The sequence below is a fragment of the Strix aluco genome, chromosome 5 (assembly GCF_031877795.1).
Source record: "Strix aluco isolate bStrAlu1 chromosome 5, bStrAlu1.hap1, whole genome shotgun sequence".
Taxonomy (NCBI): domain Eukaryota; kingdom Metazoa; phylum Chordata; class Aves; order Strigiformes; family Strigidae; genus Strix; species Strix aluco.
This window is the reverse complement of record NC_133935.1, coordinates 75,603,038-75,624,006: the sequence shown is the minus strand read 5'-3', so window position 1 is coordinate 75,624,006 and position 20,969 is coordinate 75,603,038. Positions and strand designations below refer to the sequence as shown.

Here is a 20,969-nt window from a genome sequence, read left to right as displayed (position 1 = left end):
CTAGATTTTAAAGAAAAGCTATAAATTTAGAATAGAATATTTCAGTTGAAAGGAATCATTTATAACCATCATCCAGTCCAACTGCCTGAGCACTGCAAGGGTGTCTAAATTTGAGTCTAAAAGGAGAATACTGATATAAAAGGAATCTTAAACTTGGCAGCAGGACCACATACTCAGAAACTAATACCACCCATACAAATTATGGAGGACTGACGGGCAAGGGCATGCCAGAGGGGAAGCAGCAGCATGCATTACAAAAGCAGACATGAACAAGAGGAAAGTGAGAAAAATCAAGCTAAGTTTCTATAATATATTTTAATGTATCCAGGATTGTACAAGACCTACACTATCAAGGAAGAAATCCCAGTAGTGGTAGCATGCACAAGAAACCTGGTGGTTCTTGTGGAAGAGACTGGAAAGGCTCTGAAAAGAAAAAATAAGAAATTAAGAGGGGTACAAAATACACATTTCTTTCTTTTTAAAGATATCGATCACTTTGCCAGAGAACTCTGTCACTCAATCCCCCAGCAAGAAAAACACCTTGAAGCAGATTTGAGCAAGCACAGGACCTGGCTAAAGATGCAGCTCCAGCAGAACCACTTAAGGTTACTGCATACTTATATCTGCTATCCTTGCCAGACAGGAAAAAGCTAAAAAAAAAAATTCACCACAACTTTTTCCTTTAGAAATAGGAACTCTGAAAAAAAAAAAAAAAAAGAACAAAAAAGAACAAATGAGGAAGTTAAATGAAAGGAAATAATAGAGTTAAAAAAGTAAAACATTTGCAAGCAGCACAAGGCCTGTTTAAACATGCCAGGTAGTAGTATCTGCTACTATCCTGACTGTCAATACAGCAATGATGGGTCCTGGTGTCCTGTGATCATCAACTTGCTGCTGCCGTGTACGCAGTCTGGGAGCTTCTACTCAGAATCTGCCATTGAGAGAAAGTGGGAGGACAGCTCTGTTTCATTTCTTCCATTCTTTCTCTCAGTATCCACCAGTCAGAATAAAGTATCAGACTAGGTGTACATTTGTTTTAACACATTACAGCATTTTTTTTATATTTTGAAGAGACCATGAAGTATCATATGATGCTAAAATTTACCTATTTCTCTTCCTCCCCAGTTAAGAATATACCTATTCCACCACATACAGCAGACTGTATTGCACTGCCTAGAAAGGATAAAGAAATAGTCTCATTCATGTTATTGCTTCACCTCAAACACCACAAACGTAGTTAAGATCACTTTAACTGTTCATTGTTTTATAACCAAGTTATTTTTAAGGGACAGTCTGTCTTCTACCCAGCTCCTATTTGCCTGAGCAAGTCTCAGAGTTTTACCCTTTTGCTCTTATGTTGAGAATCCAAAGTAATCTCAAGAAAACTGCCCTCAATATGGAAACACCACCAGGTTTTTCCTCCTACGTGCATATATGCACTACAAGAATACTGTGGTTGTTGGTCCGTCTCTTTCCAAGGTAATTGTTTTGATAATTTCGATGAACAAGTGGTCTTTTAACAGCAACAAAGGCAATAAGGGGAGCATCCTGGCCAAATTCCAACTGTGGCAACATTTTCTGTATCTGCACTGTACCTTCATCCACCATGCTGACACTATTGGCTGGCCAAATACAGGTGTACTCAGCACCAACATAACTGATCTATCGCTTAATCTACTCATCCTTCTCTCCAGTCATGAATATACCTACTGTACCATGTGTGGCAGATTCTAATTTTAACACTGATAAAAAAAATATAGGACTAAAAATGTTTATAACATTTTGAGATCCTTTCCAGCCAGCATAAGCAATCTCATTCATATTAGTCCTTTGTCCCAAATACCACAATTAAAATTATTAATATTTAGTGTGTTCAAGTAACAAACCCATCACCTCAGCATACAAGTAACCTTTACAGATTAATACTTTAGTGGTTTATTAATTCTGATTCAACAATTATTTAAATTTAATAATGTATTTAAATATTTAGATACCATCAAAACCCTATAAATTAAAATGCTAATGAACTAGTGGGATTGATGGAAATCACGTTTCTTAAAATAAGAAATCAGCAAAAATATCATAAAGCAGCAAAAGTAGATTCTAGGTCTTTCCATTTTTTAGCGAAAGGCAAATAAATACTTTGGATACAACTCTATGGCATACTTCAGATTTTTAATAAGTGTCCCTCTAGCTATAACCATAAGTGCATAAACTGCTATTCATCTGCTTCTTTTCATCACATATTATGGAAGCTAACAAAAGGAATACAGGAAACACAGTTTTTGATGATCTACATGATTATCAGATATGGATAGAGGGGTTTCCTACTTCTATATCTTTGGGGTTTTTTAAGTTTGGTAGGAGCCATGCTGCTTCACCAATGCAAGCCTGTTCAACTTCTCGTACAATGAACTATCACCAGGACAGAGTTTCATATCCACCCCTACAGACAAAGGTTAGCCACACTGTTTTTACCATACTGGAGGCAACAGTTAACATCAATGACAACAGCTATTTATATAATTGAGATTTTACATATCAATCACTTAACCATTGCACCAAGTTTAACAGTTTCCCACCTCTTTGCCTTTTATTCCAATTCTGCTTCCTTTAATCTTATTTTCTAAACCCTAATCTCTTTTATTGCCATTCCTTCCTCATATCAGAGCAAATGCTGTCTGTATAGTAACTTGCTGCTGACACTGGCTGCAGCCCACACTTGCCCATCTAGGAACAGGAAAGTTGCTCAACACTAAATGAAGTATTCCTCTTTTCTCTGTTTACAGATACTTTTTAAAAAATTCTGAGAAAATACTACAGTTGTGGTCAAATTCACATTCTAATTCTGGAAAAGCGGAAACCATTTCAGCAAAGCCACAGAATTAACAAGGTGACTCGGTGAGACACTCGGACTTTGGACACACCAGAAGAAAGGCAGTGGGTGGATTAGCATCGCAAAGCCCACTGCCTGCAGTGACCGGAGTCAGGCCTTGTTTGACGGTAAAATACTGGTGACAGTTCCTGGCACAAGCAGAACTTCTACCATATTTTTACTATCTCTTTCAACTCAGTATATTGCTCAACTTACATTACTCAGAGTAGCAGGCTGCTAACCTGCATACAAATAAGCTACAAATACCTTCCTGTTTTAGCTCACTAAAATGCAACGTAATCTCCACAAAGAAATTCCTGGTTTTGAACAGTCTCCTCCTAAATTTTACTCTTCATTGCTTCCTTCTCCATCAAGATGTTTTTTCTACCTCCCTCAAGAAAAAAATTACACTTCATAGCTTTTTACTGAGTATTGAACTTACAGATCTAAAATTGGAGAACCAACATTTAATTCCACTTTTAGATAATAGAAATGTAAGTTTGCAAAACCACTAGTCACGGCTCTTCAGAATGACAAAATAAGTAGATGAAATACAGGAAATGAGGAAAGTTGCATTACCAAAGTTACTTCCTCAGATCTATCAAAGCCACTCTTGGGAAAGGCTAGATAAGAAGGCATGGAATCTAAGCAAGCAAAGTGTGGGTTTCTTTGTTATACAAGAAGAAAAAACCCAACAACGAATAAAGTTAGGCTACATAGCACGGAACAACTTACAAGGAACAGGTTGTACTGCTGCTTACAGCCATGAAAACTAAGTGACTTGCTTTTCGGTATAGAAAGGATATGCCTTTAGTCAGTAAAAACCCCAAGCTTCTAAATTCCTATAGATGTGGAAGACCGCCTCTTGCAGCATTTCTAGCCATGAAAAAGACTAGATATTGCGTGTTGTTTGGACTGGGGAGAAACAATGACACTTTCCAAATATCAGAACTCCCCACATTTACTAAAAACTATTTAAGCACACTATAAGTAGGACACAAACCAAGTTTCTCAATCTTATTTTCCCTTAATGGAACAGCATTCCAAACAAAATCAATAGCTTTAAAAGATTTCAATTTATTTTCAATGCATCAGTTAAGTTTAACCTCAACCCTAATGTCTGCCACAGTTTGACTTTAAGGAACAGTAGCATTTTTCTAAAGCAATGCCCTCTTTAATCCTTGCATTGTGCCTTCCCTTAAAGGCTACCTTCTTCTCATTCCCAGTTGCTAGCATTGTGCATCAGTATTCCACTGGGTAAGCAGAACAGCTATTAATGCTAATAAGCCCAGACAGGAATACAGGTTTGTTCTAAAGAGACAGTAACTGCATGACAAGTAATAGGATGAGACATACAGGATTGCTAAATCCTGGCTTTAAAATGCAGAATACAGAAATACATACTCAACAGCCAAAGTGAATCAATTCACAGGAGAAGTGACATATCCCAATTTCTTATCAGGATGCAAATGCTTCTTAAAGATGCATTATGGTGAATAGAAGATCGCATCATGACCCCAGTGCAAGCTGCACTTCTATTCTCTCTGAATATTGGCTGCATCCCTTGTAGCTGTCAGGACTCAACATTTATTTCAAAATACTCAGATTAGGTTTTAGTCTCCAGGAATCTCTGTAATAATCAAGCTTAGACAATAGTTCAATACTACAGTTCCTCTTTTGAGGAGAGGGATTCATAAGCAATACTACCTGGTCCAGTGCAAACCCCAGAATATTAATCCTGGTGAAATGAACAAGCCATAACATGAAAATTCAGAAGGAACAGTGCGCATGATGATTTTTACAAAGACCATTTCCAAACAGAATCAAAAAAGTCCAACTTTCAGACATGCAGGCATGCCTGCTACATTCAGAACAGCTTTGGAGAAACCCTTTCAATCCCTGCAGTTGCTTTTAACCAGTCTGGTTAAGCCTCATTGTCCTGCTTCCCAGGCTCTTATCCCATTGTCCAGAGCTAACACACTTCTAAGATTTTTACTCATTAAAAAATGTTGATTATCAGAGCTAGATAACATTTGCAAACTTAACTTTCTCTTTAAGAGGATAATAAAGCCAATAAAACGTTCTGCTAAGCTATTCGGTTCTGAATTTAAAACCAGACTGAAATAGACCAGCCAGTTCTACTTTGAACATTGAATGAAAACAAAACAAACAAAAAACCAGCAAAAAATCCACCCATACACCTTCTCTCTTATTATAACCCCAACAATTGCTCAATCAAGCAATGCTTGCACAGTTTAAGAAGTACCAAACTACACTATAGATAATCATCTACCTTCAGTTCATTAAATCCGTAACAACCTGTATAAAGCTAATGCTTGTTCTGAAGAGATTCCTGTCTAAAAGCAAGGCAAAGGCAAAGTTAAAGAAATATATTTAACTTATTCACATGGTTTTCCGCTCACCCTGCAAAGGCCTCTATCTTCCAGAAACAGTAACAACGGATGGTTTAAAAAAATAAGGAAATCATTCTAGCAGTACAGGGACAAGGTAGCACAAGCACAGGAGTAAAAGGGAGGAAGGACAGATGGACCACAAAAATTACAACCCCACAACAGAAAAAGAGAGAGAAGAAAAATTAAAACAAAATATCCAAGATAGATCAGAGTTGGTATGTGTTGAATCAAAAATACATGTTGCAATTTGCATAAGATCTGACAGAAGTACTATGCCCAGTGGAAAACTACACACTTTGCAAGGATGATTCAACCACTAGCTGACATAAATGCAGAATTCCTAAAGGGTATCTTGTTTATACAATGTCCAGAAGCTAGATCCAACAAGCTAAAAGTAAAAGACAGCAGTATGAATGTAAAAGGAAGCCCACAGGAGCAAGTGTTTCTTCTGTCTTTTCTTCTGCAGAAATGCTTCCTCCATGGCATTTGAGATAACCTTAAAAGTCACAATACACCTTGCATAAGCAAAGTTCCCCAACTTCATTCTGGAGGTTTTCTCAAGCCCAGTTTATAAATTAAAAGGTTTTATGTACTTAACTTCCCACACGGGTTGTGATCTCTATCCAAACAAATCTTCAGCTCAAGCATATAAAGTTGGTAAACTACAAACAGGGTATTTCACCTTCTCAGTTGTTACCAATAAATGTTAAATTCCAGTATCACACTAGCAATAACCTTTTAACAGGGAAGGGGAAAAAAAAAAAACAAAACACACAAATACTATAAGTAAATATTTTCTGCTGTGTTATTATCACTCGTCTTGGAATAGTTTGCAAGGAACAACACCTGAAAATCTACACCATCAGTACATGATTCAGGAAACTCCTGACTTCAGGAGGTTTCAAAGTAGTAATACAACAGCCCCATCAAATCTAAAGGACATGGCACTGAAATGCAAGAATAGAAGGAATTTTATTTACTGAAGCCAATTCCAGTGTCTCTGAAATGCCCTACAAGATGCTTTACCTGACTAAAATCGTGGTCATTTTTAGTTCAAAGGTACTGTCTCTCTAGAAATAAATCAGTTCACTACTTAAATATATCCCTGCACTGAATTCCCTTTTTAATTCATTGCTACTTTTCTCACCTCTAAATACATCCTGGCCTGATGTATATTTAATATATCTGGAAGTTATCTTCATCCATAAGAGCTAAAAGTATCATCACCAAGGTTTTTATATCCACATACTTTCTTCACTGGATGATCATATTAGCTTACTTTACCAGACACGGAATATTTTTTCTATGAATACAGGAAGGGAAACCTATTATGTATGCTATAACACTGTACAAACAGGATGCTGGCTTCATTTTCACACAATCACCAATTTAAACAGTGCAAATGCTTTTTAAAATGCTGTGCCAGAAAGATACGTTGCTATAGCTTTGCACCAAAAATGGTATAGGATATAATAATGTATAAGTTACCAAATGTAAGCTCTCATTCAGGCTATTCCACATTAGAACTAGTTACGGAATTCACTAGCATTTTAGAAGAAAACATTATTTCCCTTTAGGAAATCACAGTTTATACATGGATTTATGGCAACATCTTGCTGACTTTAGCGTACACACATTTTTTCAGTGTTTCTGGTTTCCCAATTTAAATCATTTATTAACAGGCTATAGATATCTGTGATTTGTAAGAAATACAACTAGGCTTCTCTCTGCTACAGTTTCAGGTATTCAAGTTTCTACATGTTCTTTTCAGAAAAAGAAAAATAGGAAATTGACATCCTAAATAACTTGCAGGCTGCATTTTCACTGTAACAAAAAACAAAGAAAAGAAATGAAAGCTCAAATTTCATCATCTTTATCAAAATATTAAGAAAATATCTGGCACCAGTTGAAGTAACTGGAGCAATGTTACTACTGAGTATCAGGGCAATTCCCACAGCAGTTCTGTGGAATAGCCTTTGGAAAAGTTCTTCTGTTTGTAAGGAAAATATAAGAGGTTGGGATTGATTTGTGACTGAGATTTGAGAGAGATATGGCATAACATCCAGCTTAATGACAACTTACTTCAGAACATTCAGTTTGAAAAACCAGACTCGTGTCCAAAGCTTAGAGTGCAAAGCTCCTGTGTTCCAGTTTTACAGCAAAAAGCTGTTAAGGAAACAAGATAAGTAACATCTCTCCCTTCTGGGCCTACTCTTCATGAAGTAGAAATAACAGAAAAATAAAGTATCTATAAAACAACACATTTCTTTACTAAAATAAATTCCAGTGAGTGCCTGAAGTACTTTCCAAGATCATTCCACCTGACTAAATCACATTCACTTTTCTCCATTAACGTTTACATATAGTTCCCCATATATCCATTAGCATTTACACAGTTATGTTTACGCAACCTCACACGAAATGAGTTAAAATGAGTTTTACATTCTGATTTGGTCATAATAAGAATCAATGCAGCTTTCTGTAACCACCTATTTAATAAAAATTGAAGTCTTTGAAGAAACTGTCAAATACTTTGAGCTATCTGGGGAGACTCACAATATCTAAGAGATTATTTCCTTCCTTTAATAGTTTGTGCAATAGGGGTGCTGCCCTATAGGCAATTTAGAATTAATTCATTTCTGCGGGAATTCTCAGGTTTTTGAAGCAGTTAAACTAACCTATATATGCCCTTCCCTCCAGAATAGTGTTTCATTTTCCAGCTTTATTTTGAGCTAAATAATTCCCTTGAGTACTCCTACTGGACAACTGTATTAATTTCAATTAACAATTACCTATTTGCTAAAATTATCAGAATATACATGAGGGAGCAACTAATAATGAAAGCATAGCTTCCAGTTGTAATCCTGCTTCCTATGCAGGAACAAAGATTCAAGTAGAAAATAAAGGAAGAATTAAGACTTATTTTCTACATGTGGAAAAGGAATAAAAAAACCCCACTGTGCACTACAAAAATGCAGAACATGATGCATTTACCAAGGCATCCCCATACTCAATTTTACTCACTAACAGAGCAGCTAGTCATCAACTTACAAACCCAACCTATCCACAGTATAAGTGCAGTGCAGTATTTATATCACTTGTTTTTCTTTGTTTGTTCAGCTTTTAATATTAATTAATTTCTCAGTTTTGTGCAGTAGGACTGTGCAAATCCTGGACAACTAATCCAATAAAAACGTCTGTCTCAGTAGGAAGCTATAGCCAAGCACCATATATGCTACCAGAACACTGAGTGCCTTGAGGAAAAAAAAGACACTGTTCCACCACAGGATTATGCATAGAGTCAAACACAGTCAAATAAGAAGTTAAACATTTAGGACAGAGTGGAACACCACTCAGGCTTCTCAAGAGCTGGGCAGGTCCCACAGCAATCAGTCATTTCAACATGATGCATACCCTACACTGGCAAGTCCCCTGAACACTTAAAGACAGGAAACCCATGTAGCATCCTTTAAATTAGGAACCCAGTTGTTCAAAGATAACTGTGTGTCCTCCAAGAACTATCAGAGGAATAAAAATAAAGTCATACTAACATAAATGAAAGACAACATCTATTTTAAAAAAAAAATAATCAAAAAAATAATCAAGAAAACAATATGAAAATTCTGGACGAACAGCCTCCTGAAATACTCAAATGTGGCGAGTAGCTAGGAATAACGCCTATGTCTCTGAAGTCAAGTCAAAACCTGCATGAACTACAACCTTGACTAAACAGCTGCAGACATCCAGCTCAGCAGAAGAACTGGATTTCTCATCCATGATATTGACCATATAGCAGATATGAAAGATCACAAATATAGCAGAGGTGCTAACTGCCCAACCTCAATAAAAGCAGGAAGATGAGACAATGCTGCTTGTGTACCACATTCTTTTCTGTCTCCCATTGATTGTCCTTTATTAGCTGTCCAGAAGTCTTGGCCCCTTTTTTCCACTGTAGCCCAGCTGCAGAGCTGAGAGATGGTCATGTACCCCTTCGGAACCAAAGAAAAAACTGCTCTCAATCTCACTGATCCACGTAGAAGCTGTTCTTCCTGTGATCACAAAGAGTACAAAACATCTGTGTGTTTTCAGACGAAAAACAAAAAGCAGATGTCATCCACATGAGACAGTAAGAATGACAAGACAGCAAGACTGACAAATGCAGCAAGATGCAAAACTGTTCAAGAGGGCACCACTGTGCTCTGACCTTAGAAAAACAAACAAAACCTGCTACAACTTAGCAGACTGCATAAGGAAGCTAATGAAAAAAGGTTGTCTTAAATTGACAAGTTCAGTATTATAACTAAATAAAAGAGATTAAAGTAGTGCATATGTTCTTTAAAGCAATATGGTTTCGACTAAATTAACTTCCCCCTAGAGACTGATGCTTTCCAACCCATGACTTTAGACACCAAAACTTATAGCTATGATCATACAATTGAAACTAATATATTCCAATCATGTTTAAGAATCGAGGCCTGCTTTCCAACATATAAAAAATAAGAGCATATAGCTGTTCCTCCAAAGAGAAAGGAACCTAAATTATATGGATACACTTATGAACACTTAACAACTGTGTTAGGGTTTCTCCAAATTGCAACAAATTAATAATTGAACAAGCCAACCAATCCATACAGCACTTACAACTTCCAGTCTACTAATGTAGTTGCCCTTGGCACATTCCTAACACCAGGCAATTCAATTCTTTTTACTGGACTAAGGGAGCTCAGAAGTAAAATAAATTTAAAAAATTAACTGTCAGAAACATCGTCGTAGGATTTCCTTCAAAATTACTGCTGTTTCCTTCTAGCAATCTGAATGAATGAAATGTATCTTTATTTGCTTTTGTTCCTAATGACATGTCTAGCCCATGAGGCAACATCATTCATAGCTTCAGTCCTCTTATAATAGCTAGATACTTTCTCCATTCAAGGAACTGGCTACATCAGCTTCCTACTTTTTACAGCTGATAATTCAATTCTTCTGGGTTTTTCTTTCACAAGACACTTCCATTAGAGCAATATTGCCTTTAAGTCGTCCCATAAATTGATTACCACCAATAAAATTACCTTTTACAAAAATTAAAAGTATCAATTTGTAGGCAGATAGATAGAAGGAAAAATTAGGTCAACCAAACTAGGTCATCCATTTATACCTCTATTTATCTGGTACCTTTTGGGAAACATATTTCTCTATCTTTTTAGCTGTGTAAGAATTTTTTCATTTTAAAGATGATGGCAAAAGTGTAGCTAGAACAAGGCCCTCAGAGATACAAGCAATAACTTTCCTATGCAAACCTCGCAGTGACTGGAACATCCTGACATCAGTATTCAAACATACTTTAAAACAACAGTTCCAAATCCAAAACGATGGTCCTAAAGTCTGTCAGACTTCACTGTGCTCTTCTCCTCTTACAACTCTTTCCTTACCTTGCTGTTGTACTCTCAGCTTCCCTAATAAAGCTACTAGCTTTGTGCTTGTACTGTCTCAGTGGTATTGGGTCTGAACACAATTTTGTTTCTCTAAGATGTAGAGGGACTCGAGACAGTACTCTAACAGTACAGCTGCTCTCTGGGGCTCCCGGTTCCGGATCAAAAACTCCACAGCCATACCAGAGTGTTCTCCTTCCATGAACACATCCTGACTGTTCAAATTTGAACAAATAATTCATGAGTTAAGTTTGTATTGGCAAGTTTTTTTGCCAGATGAAGCAGGAAAACAAAGAGCTTAATCTCTTTGCAACATTCACATGCTAGTTAACAGAAATAGAAATGCATATCCATGCTTCATTTCAGACAAATATACACAGCTGAGTTATCCGAGCCTGCACTGGCATAACTGTAACAATTGTAGAGTACAACAGCCCGAGGAAAACACCAGGATGCAAATACCAGGATGCAACCACCACACTTCCTAATGGCACAAAGGGCTTCTGCTCTACCCAATTAACTTATGCTTTACTCTATTCCGTACCTGACCTTTAACACTGATGCCTTTGCCTAAATGAAGGCAGTTTTATAAGATCAAGAAAAAAACCCCGCCATCTAGCTTCTGATTTCAGTTCTACAAATGAGTACTCAAGGTCCTACTATAGTTTCACCTTTCTCCAACACTAACAAGTGCATTACTATTTTCCCTATGCCAAAATGTCCTATGTACTAAGCATAGTATAGTACAACTGTAGCAGCACACAACACAAAATCCACAGATCTTAAAAAGTAACAGTGAAGAAAACCAAACAGAATTTCCGTTTATTACAAATCAATGACTTGAAGATAAATTTAAAAACCTCAGACTTTTGTCGCACTTGCTATTAACAAATGTATACACATTAGATAAGCAGATATTAAGATTAACTTTTCCCTGCTTGCAGAGCTGATAACTTCTATTTAGCTATAACAACATCAGGGAAAAATACCCTGAACCTACTGCAGTTTTAAGGTAAATTATGAACACTCCAAAACAAGGAATTCATACTATAGCAATCGGTCTCACGTATATGCTGAATAGTATATAGACATACATCCAGATATATACATATATATGCATATATCCCTGTAGGTACACAGATCTACATAACTATAGATTAGGGCCTAGGGTGATGAACTATGGTCATATGAGACATCTATATATAGGTATTTAGGTATCTATGTATATGTATCTGTATATACGTGTAACTATATACAGCAAAAGGCACTGTAGGATTGAGAGGAGAATAAAAGCAAAGTATGTATTTGACATGCCATTTGAATTATTTGGAGTGCGTGTAGTGTGCCATGAGGTGCAATGTCAAGACTATTGCTTGCTCCTCCTGAACGACTCTGTAACATTCAGCAAAAGCAGTACACAACCCTTTACTCCACAAGAACAGTAGACTTAGACACTGCTGTCCTTAGAGACCGAGCAAACACAACTTACCATCACGCAAGCTATTTGACACAACCCAGACACTGCCTTGGTTTAGTTTTATTTGCCCAAAAGAAAAGAACTACTGCAATTTTAGGCAGAGTTTGCAAGTTCTTATACCCCAGGGTCACTATAGCAGCCTTGTGGTTGTATTCAACTGCCTCTACAAAAATTCAGAATGGCATCTTTGAAACATCAGGAACAGCACTCACTTCCTCAGAAGGGGACAAAAAGCTGAATATTTAAACTTGAGTGGTGGTTCACAGAAAGTTGTATTTTTGTATAACATTTAAAGAACAGTATTTCACAAAATTTCAGAAGCCTCTGAAGTTAAGGGTTACTGAAATTACTATTCAGTCATATTGCTCCAACCAGATGTAGCCTATGTAAATGAAGCTTTATGAATGGCCTAGATGACTATCACTGCTCACAATGAAGTAATTTGTGGGTGTGCACGTGTCCCCAATCAAATTAACAGCATCTAGCTGAAATATAGTTAATGGAAGTAAAACTTAAAAAATACATTAACACTCAAATTAAAGCTTAATATGGAAGATGAGTAGTAACAGACCCATTTCTTACTCTGAAATTATAAAAAGGCCTAAAGCGTATTTCAAGTGACAGTTGTCTATGACCTATTAACACATCTGTAAGAGCAGAGCTTCTTATAACAGATCAGCTGGCCGCACAACATACTTACGGGTCATTTTCTCCAAGGGAATCACTCTTTCTATCATACTTAAGGGAAGATAAGTGTTCAGAATTGTTGATGTTCATTGAAAAGCCCCTAATTCACAAGAATTTCATGCAAAACTATATTTACGTGAATTAATTTTTTTTTAAGTTTCAAAAACCAGTTTATCATCTAGTTGATTCTACCAAAGCATTTTTCCTAGTTTAGCCTTAACAGATAAAAATTATTTCTCTTGAAGAGACAGCCTGTATTTTATAACGCATATGATAAAGTTGAGAGGTCATGTTTCAAACTATGTGCTACAAACATGAAACTCATTAACTAAATAAATACTGGAAAACATCACTTCCAAAAAGTCTGTATTTTTTAAAAACAAAAATAGTAACACAGAGATATATAATACCCTTATCTTTCTTCACTAAATTTCCAGATTATATGCTTGCCTTATAAATTTGAAAAATATCTTCACAGATACTCAAGAGGTGCATTAACGGTATTTGATTCAGAAAGGTTTACAGAAATGTACATTAATACACAGACAAGCTTTTAAGAACGGTGTTTCCCAAGTGCTATGGCGATGGTCAAATATAGTATTTCTGATATCTTCAATGGTATTTCAGAATGTACAGGAATTAGAACAAAATGTCACAATTGCCATTAGTACATGGACTTTCACTATGTATCTTAATAGTCTTGATCAGTGATTTAGAATAGTCTAGACTGCCTTTTCATTTTTAGTAATCTTCGGCATTTTAGAAAAAATGCACTTTCCTGAAAAAAAAAACCACCAAAACAGGGAAAGCAAGTTTTATAACATCTGGCATAGCACTGCATATGATCAACTTAGCTTTTATCCTTAGAAGTCAAGCATATTCCTACCCTTTTTTTAAATAGGATTTTCAGAGAACAATGAGGTAGAAGTACTTAAAAATAAAGATTTCAAAAATAAAACCATTAAGAGGCTAAAAGTATACAAACTACCTTTTTACCCATTTCAAATCAATGACCCGTTCAAATCCCCTTTCATACTTTAGAAAAGAGCACATCGAGTTCTTTACTGTCTCCAAACCTAAGAGTTTCAGTCTAGATGGATTGAACAGCACACAGACACACAATATTCAGTTGTGAGTTAGTTACCGGTGTCCTCCTGAATGAAAGGTATAAGAAGACTGATGATCTAAGACAGGATCGTTTTGACACCACTACCTTCAAACAACAGCTGAGGGTCCCCTACACAGTACCCACTGCAAAAACCACAAACACTTTCAGCCACTCTGTGTTCCATGACAACAGATTAGCCAGAGATATAACCCAAAAGATTAAGCAAGATTGTCACATACCACAAAGCATTTGAAAAATAACACCTGATTTTTTAAGGTAAAGCTTTACTTTACACCATTCATATTTCAGTTCTCCTGTAACAATGGCAATCTACATCAGACAAATGATAGAAACAAGAGTATCACAATGCTTTCGCCAAGACTATTTCATAGGAAAACAAAAATGTGTTAGTTGTGGATAAGTTAAATGAAAATCAGCAAAAAGTATTTTTTGAAGTCTTTCTAAAACCTAGAATTTAGCAAAACTGTTTATTTCCATATGGAGCTTTGACTTCCAACCCTTGTTTGATGTAAGACACATGTTCATTATAGAAAATCCGAATCTAGACCAGGCTGGTTGCATTCATACAACATGAAACACCAAGAGGAAGCAATGTATACTTACTTCCTTTTGCCCAAATAGCATGGTCAGCAGAAAACAAGGAAAAAGTATACTCTTGGATGTGTTGTAACCATACGAGTAAAATCCTAACCTATATTATGTCAGGAAAAGGCCCACTTGCCCCTATAACCACAGATACACTACTGGCAAAACACACAGGCAAGTCTATACTGTTTTCAAACCATCCACTTTGTTTAAATGCAATTGTGCACACCCACTGTACTGATCTGCTATGTCCTGCTTACTTTCTAGTGCAAACTAAATAAAATTAAATACATTTGATTTCCAGTAACAAACTTGTTACTGGTGTCCAAATTATAAAATTTATCTTATAAGCAGTGGGGGAAAAAAAAAAAAAAAAAAAAAAAAAATCAACTTTCCACCTTCAAAGTGGACCATGTTTTCAGGCATGTCAATAGCATTATTAAATAGCACTTAGTCACCTACACCATGGACTTCCAATAACATTCAGCCAGACTAATCAGCCTACCTGCACATAACTCTAGCTTCTCTACCCTCTTTCCCAGCGCTCCCTGGCACCTGTCTATCAAGCACTTTTAGTTCATACACTTAGGCCTAAATATAATTCTGTAAGCCTATTACTCAACACATTCAAAGGCAATAAAGATGTGAAAATAAAGAATTGTTTTCAATTGCACTCACCCACTATTCCATTCCTATTTTTAGATTCCATTTTGACTTGGAAATGAAGCGATGAGTAACAGCAATTCCTATTCCACAAATTTGCCACTGCTTAGCAGCAGCAGCACATCCTGCACTTAAATGAGAAAATACAACTTCCTCCCTCCCCCCGCCAAAAATTCTCTGCTAAATCTTAAAGAGAATACCAATAACACCAAAGCTCTTTACCCCCTTCACCTCTCTTTTCTTCTCCCTTTTCAATCATTTTAAAGAGCATCTAAGCATGGCTCTTAACAAAAAAAAAGCAAAACAAGACACCACACACCAAAAAAACAACAAAATACCCCAACATATTCACAGTGAAAAAGTAAATAAATCAGTAACTATGATTCATGTTGCCACACTAATCTATATCTGCTTTAGTACATGGAAGTGAATATGGAGACTAATGCAAATATTAAGGCAGAAGATCCTCATCCTAGTTTCCTGGGTTTCCTATAATTTATTATGCAAAAATCAGAAATAAAAGTTTGAAAGAGAAAGTGTTAAGAGGACAAAAGAAGTTTTGAATGCAATTCTTTCTAAAGCATTTAACACTGTTTCAGGTAATACACCTTTCTCCTGAAATGCCTTGCCAATTACTTCCTACAGTTTTCCCATTTTTAGCAGCATTCTCTTTCCTTGCTGCTCTATGAAAGCGATGGAAACGCTTACTGACTATACAGTTGAAAGCTATAGAAACAACATGCCGTCAAATAAAGAAATTGAAACAAAAGGTATTTTTCCATACAGAGGTGCTACTACTTAGAAGAAAGGCTGACAAAACTACTGTATACCATTCAACTATAACAAAGCTAAAGCATTAGGCTAGTTATCATTAGGTAGAACTGGGTTAGGAGACCTAGCAGAAAGTATTTAACATAAAGGCTATTAAAAAACTCCTGCATTTTCCACTAGTCTAGGCCATCCTTTCTGTAAAGTACATGTAGCTTACGTGAACAAGACGGATTCGTCAGTACGTCAATTTGTGTTTAACAGCAATTATATTACTAAAACTACCACTTAATGAAACAGTTCTGTCAAAGTGTTTAACCTTTGAATTCTCATGTGAAGACACTCTATTCAGCAAAACAGACTTAGAAGTGTCCTATCGCTCCAATACCATTCTTCATTTCACATATTTCTCTCTTCCTTTCCCACACAGTCAGATTTTTCGGCAGCATACTTTCAGTATTCGCAAAATCCTGCCCAAAGAGCGTGGCCGATTTCCCACGGGCTCCTACCCCACCCTGGATGAACTCGTTACTTCCCAAAGTCCACTCCACTTCCTCTTCCACCCCTGGACCTGCCAGCGCTCCCAATGCCCCTCTGCCTTGCGCAATATCCGCGGCCTCCTCCCCACATTTCAGACAATCCCTGATGCGACATTTACATTGAGATTTTTTGTTGTTGTTGTTCTCAGACCACTAGCGAAGACTGACAGTTTAAAGAGCTAACGATGTGGTTTTAATCCCAAATAGCACCGGATAATAAAACAAAGCTACAAAGATACACGTATACGGAGGTTGCTATCCTGCTCATCTTCAGCTCTTCTGTGGGTCAAACTGTATTTTAATATGAAGTAATTAGGCAATATTGAAAAGTGCCTGCGACATCTACCCAATCAAAATTATTGTTCACAGCTCAGACCATCTATTCAAAAGATATATCTCCTCAAACATTTCAACAGCCCCATTAAACAGCTAAAATAAACCAGGAAAATAGCTAATTCTCCAATAAATTCTCTCCCCCGAGCGCGCACGTTAACCAAAGGCTGACGGTGAACTGATCTGGAATGAAGAAAGGACGAGGGATACAGGCAGGGCTGCGATGGGGGATGGGGAGCGAAGGGAGATGTTAGGGAAGGGAAGATGAATATTCCTCCAAGGACTATTCAGTGCATTTAACACGTCTCCTCGGAAAGAAGAGAAATCTCAAGCAGGCGGCTACAGGGGCAGATAAAGGGGGAAAGGAGGGAAGGAGTGCCCAATTATCCCCAGATGACATTATACATGGCAACCCCGCGAGAAAAGGGGCTGTAAGGGAGAGGAAGCGCAAACAGCCCTCGCAGAGCCGCCTCTGTCCCCTTTATCTGCTCAGGGAAGGAAGGGGGGGGGGCGGGGGGGTGGAAGGAGGCTCCCGTTTAATTTTGCAACAGCCGATCATCTACCCTCTCCTCAGGAGCGCAGAAGGGCCGGGGCAGGGGGCTGCGGTAACAAACCTTCCCGAGGGGTGGGGGCAGGAAGAAGGGTAAATTAAGGCGGCCACCTTCCCCCCCCCCGCCTTGCCAGGCTCAAAAAGTGGTGGGGGGCACGGGGGAGCCGGCCGAGCTGCGGGACTACACAATAGCAGGTCACTCCCAGGGAAGCGATGCTTCCCCCGGCCCCCCCTTGGCTCGCAGGGGGATGGGGAAGGGGCTGCGGGGGCATCCTGGCACCTCGCCCCCCCGGCGGGATCACCCCCACCCCCGCCCCGAGGGGAGGCAGGAGCCCTGCCCGCCCCCCCTCGCCGCGCCGCCGCCCCTCACCATGAAGTCGCTGGCGAAGTTGTCCTCCCCATTGTGGTCCGTGTCCTTCATGGCCTGGACTCGCTTAATGAATTTCCTCAGGATCTCCTCCTGGCTCATCCTGCCCCGCCGGCCGCCCCGCGGAGCGGCAGCCCCGGCCGCCCGCCCGCTCTCCGCCTCGAGCCCCCTCCGCCGCACCAGCCCGTCACCCGGCTGCCTTCCCTGCCTCGCCTCGCCTCTCCTCTCCCACCCCCCGGGCCTGTCCCGCGGCCTGCTGGCGCGGCGCGGCTCCACACCCCGCTCACGGCCGCCCGGCCGCCCGCTCCATCCTCCCCTCCCTCCGCCCGACCCTCCCTGGACGCCGCCGCCGACACAGGGACACGACGATGTCCCCACCTCCTCCCCCCGCGCAGGCGCGGCTCCCGCTCCTCCGGCGTTTCCTATGCCCGCCCCTCCTGGGAGCCGGCCCGCCCCCGCTTCCCGCCCATTGGCTCCTCTGACAGACGCCTTCCCCTATTGGTGACCGTGCACGCTAATCACCGGCTAGCCCAGCCCCGAGGGAGCAGTCGTTGCGCTCTCCGCCTCGCCCCGCTCCGCCAGCCCCTCCCGTTTCCCACGGATGGGACCTTCCGAAGGGCGCCGAATGGAGCCCTGGAAGGGACCACTGGGAAGGTGGGGGGGAGGGGAGGCTGGGCGCAGCGAAGTGCGGTTTCCTCTGGCTGGAGTACAATGGGGCGGCGGTGGGTGCCTACAGCTCCGCGGCCGGGAGGCAGCGGCCGGCGCCGCGGCTTGCCGGGACATGTAGTCGCGCCAGCGCCGCGTCCTCCGCGCTCGGCGGCCCGCGGCGGGGGAGGGCTGCGGGGCTGGGGTTTGTCGGCTCCTCACGAAGCGTCCCACTGAAACGCCCGGAGGAAAAGGGGTTCCCTCCTCGGGGCGGGAAGCCCGAAGCCGTGCAGCGTGCCCGCGGGCTCCCCACGGTGGCGGTGACCCAGGCGGGGCGAAGGGCGCCCAGCGGGGCAGGGCCGCGGGCGGCGCCGCTGTGGTAAACACCGGGCGGCGGGAAGATGGCGGGCGGGCCGGGGCAGGTGACAGGCCGGACGCAGACTCCCGACTGGGGGCTGCTCCCCGCCCGCGTACATCTGTCTATCTGTACTTAATAAAAATGTCCGCACGCGAAGATGAAACGCGGAAGTGCTGCCCGTCGGTGTTTGTCAGGGGCTGTGGGTTGGTTTTCGGTGGCAGTAAGCGACACCGCAGCGAGTCCGTCCTGACAGGAGGAGGGTCCCTCACCCCTCAGCACTGCGGTGGGGGCGTCTTCAGGCACCTCGGGCCTTCTTACTAGAAAATATTTGAAAATTCCTTTCTTACCTGATGTTGGGTGTTTTGACAATGTCAAAACATGACGACCCAGCAAGAAAAGGGAGTGTTATTTCTGCCTTTCTTTTATGGGGAAAAGTTAAACATGAAAACATCTTCATGCTTGGTGTCCTGATTACATTTATAACTTATGCTTCAGCAAAGCAAAATAATTTTAGAGGTGTGTATATGTATAGCCTTATAGCATAGTAAATATACTAACTGAAGTCTGTCAAAGTATAATTTTATTGAAGAACTACACCGCCTCTGTTGATGTAGTTGATCCAGTAAAACTTTGTCACACAGACTAATGATAAAGGTCCATGCTGAGAACCATAACATGGTTAAGGCATTCCTACCAAATTGCCCATTTTTTCCTACTCGTTCCCACCCACTGTAGTATGTTGCATTTGCAGTCGCACCAGCACAACCGCTTGTTGGACAATGCACTGAGCCAGCTCAGGGAACTGTGATATAAGCCCGTAGAAAAAAATGTGTTTTTTCTTCTCAGATGAGTCAATTAATCTGGCTTTGCTACCGAAACAAACCTACATAAAAGCTTGGTCTTGTGGTGGTGTAAGGTATTACTGGTTTAGATGACTACCAAAGATTACCACCCCTACATCAGAATTAGCAAAATGTCATGTTATCACCCTCAGCCCAATTCAGTGCCCATCAACTCATCATGTTGCTAGTGAAGGTAGTTGCTGGTGCATGGACACACGTTTCCTTCTGCATCTGCTACAGAAGCAGTCATCTCTGGCAGAGAGGCAGGTTGGAAAATGGAAAGGGTTAGCATTCTCACATGATTTGCTGCAGACTTCAGCCTCTTATGAAACGGTTATTTTTTTAGCAGTTGTTCATGGAGCCTAACATGCAGCAGACATGAGGACACACCAAGGAACTGGGAGAGGGCATCGGTTCTCCTGTGCTGAGGTTTATTGAAGCCTGAGCACCCCACAGAAACACATCAACTGTCAGAGCTCAGTCTCCTCTCCATGTCCTTGGCACCAGTCTCCATAAACTAATCGATCAGCCCTGAAGAGCCACAAAGACACCTGCTTTTCTTGCTTTAATCCCTCTTCTCCTTTTCCTTCTCTAAGACTCCTCTTTCTCTCCTACCAAAAAGGAGCATTAAAGGGAAATATAGAAACAAGGAAGGTAGGTAGGTAGGTAGGTAGGTAGATAGATAGATGAAAGGGCACAGAGATCACCAAGGATAGCTGTGACTTGGATCGTCATACAATCTTTTCATACCACCTTGTTTGATCTCTGCTTCAGGAAGGTTGCTTAGTTTGCTCAGCAGTTGCCCTGGCAAACCTGCTCCCAGTGCCAGATGGCATGTAACTTTGGAAAAGTGATACTTGGGATTAAACAACTGATGAAGTCTTGAATGTGGCATGGTTTCCTTCACTCCGCTCATTTATTCACAGAACAGAGTTACAGAGGACTTGATTAGGAGAGAAAGAAACATCATGACATGTTGCATTTGAATCTCGTGTCATTACTGCTTCGCATTGAAAGGACCCAGTAATCAGTCTGGCCTGGTTCATAATCTGTCACTGCATTGTAATAAACTGTTGTAGACTAGCAAGTGTAACAGTGACCTTTCATTTGGGTTTACTGATAAAAAGGATATATAATCTCAGAAGGAAAAAAAAGCCCCCCAAACCAGGCATGTGTCACTAGCCAAAACAAAGGCACATACAAAACAAAGAAATGAGAAATAGCCGGGTGGAGAACTTTGCCTAGCGTTGTTTGCATATGCATGCCTACCTGTGAGAGCTGCCAGACAGTCCTGAGCACAAACCCAATAGC

General features: G+C 40.2%; 1 protein-coding gene across 1 annotated transcript in view; it reads right to left on the bottom strand.

The window, feature by feature from the left end:
• Nucleotides 1-18,025, bottom strand: part of PTPN12 (protein tyrosine phosphatase non-receptor type 12) — an 82,168-nt gene extending 64,143 nt beyond the window's left edge. The window contains exon 1 of the mRNA XM_074827881.1: nucleotides 17,817-18,025. Coding sequence (XP_074683982.1) covers nucleotides 17,817-17,915 — 99 coding nt within the window. The 5' untranslated portion in view covers nucleotides 17,916-18,025. The remainder of the gene's footprint in view (nucleotides 1-17,816) is intronic.
• Between the last annotated feature and the right edge of the window lie 2,944 nt (nucleotides 18,026-20,969).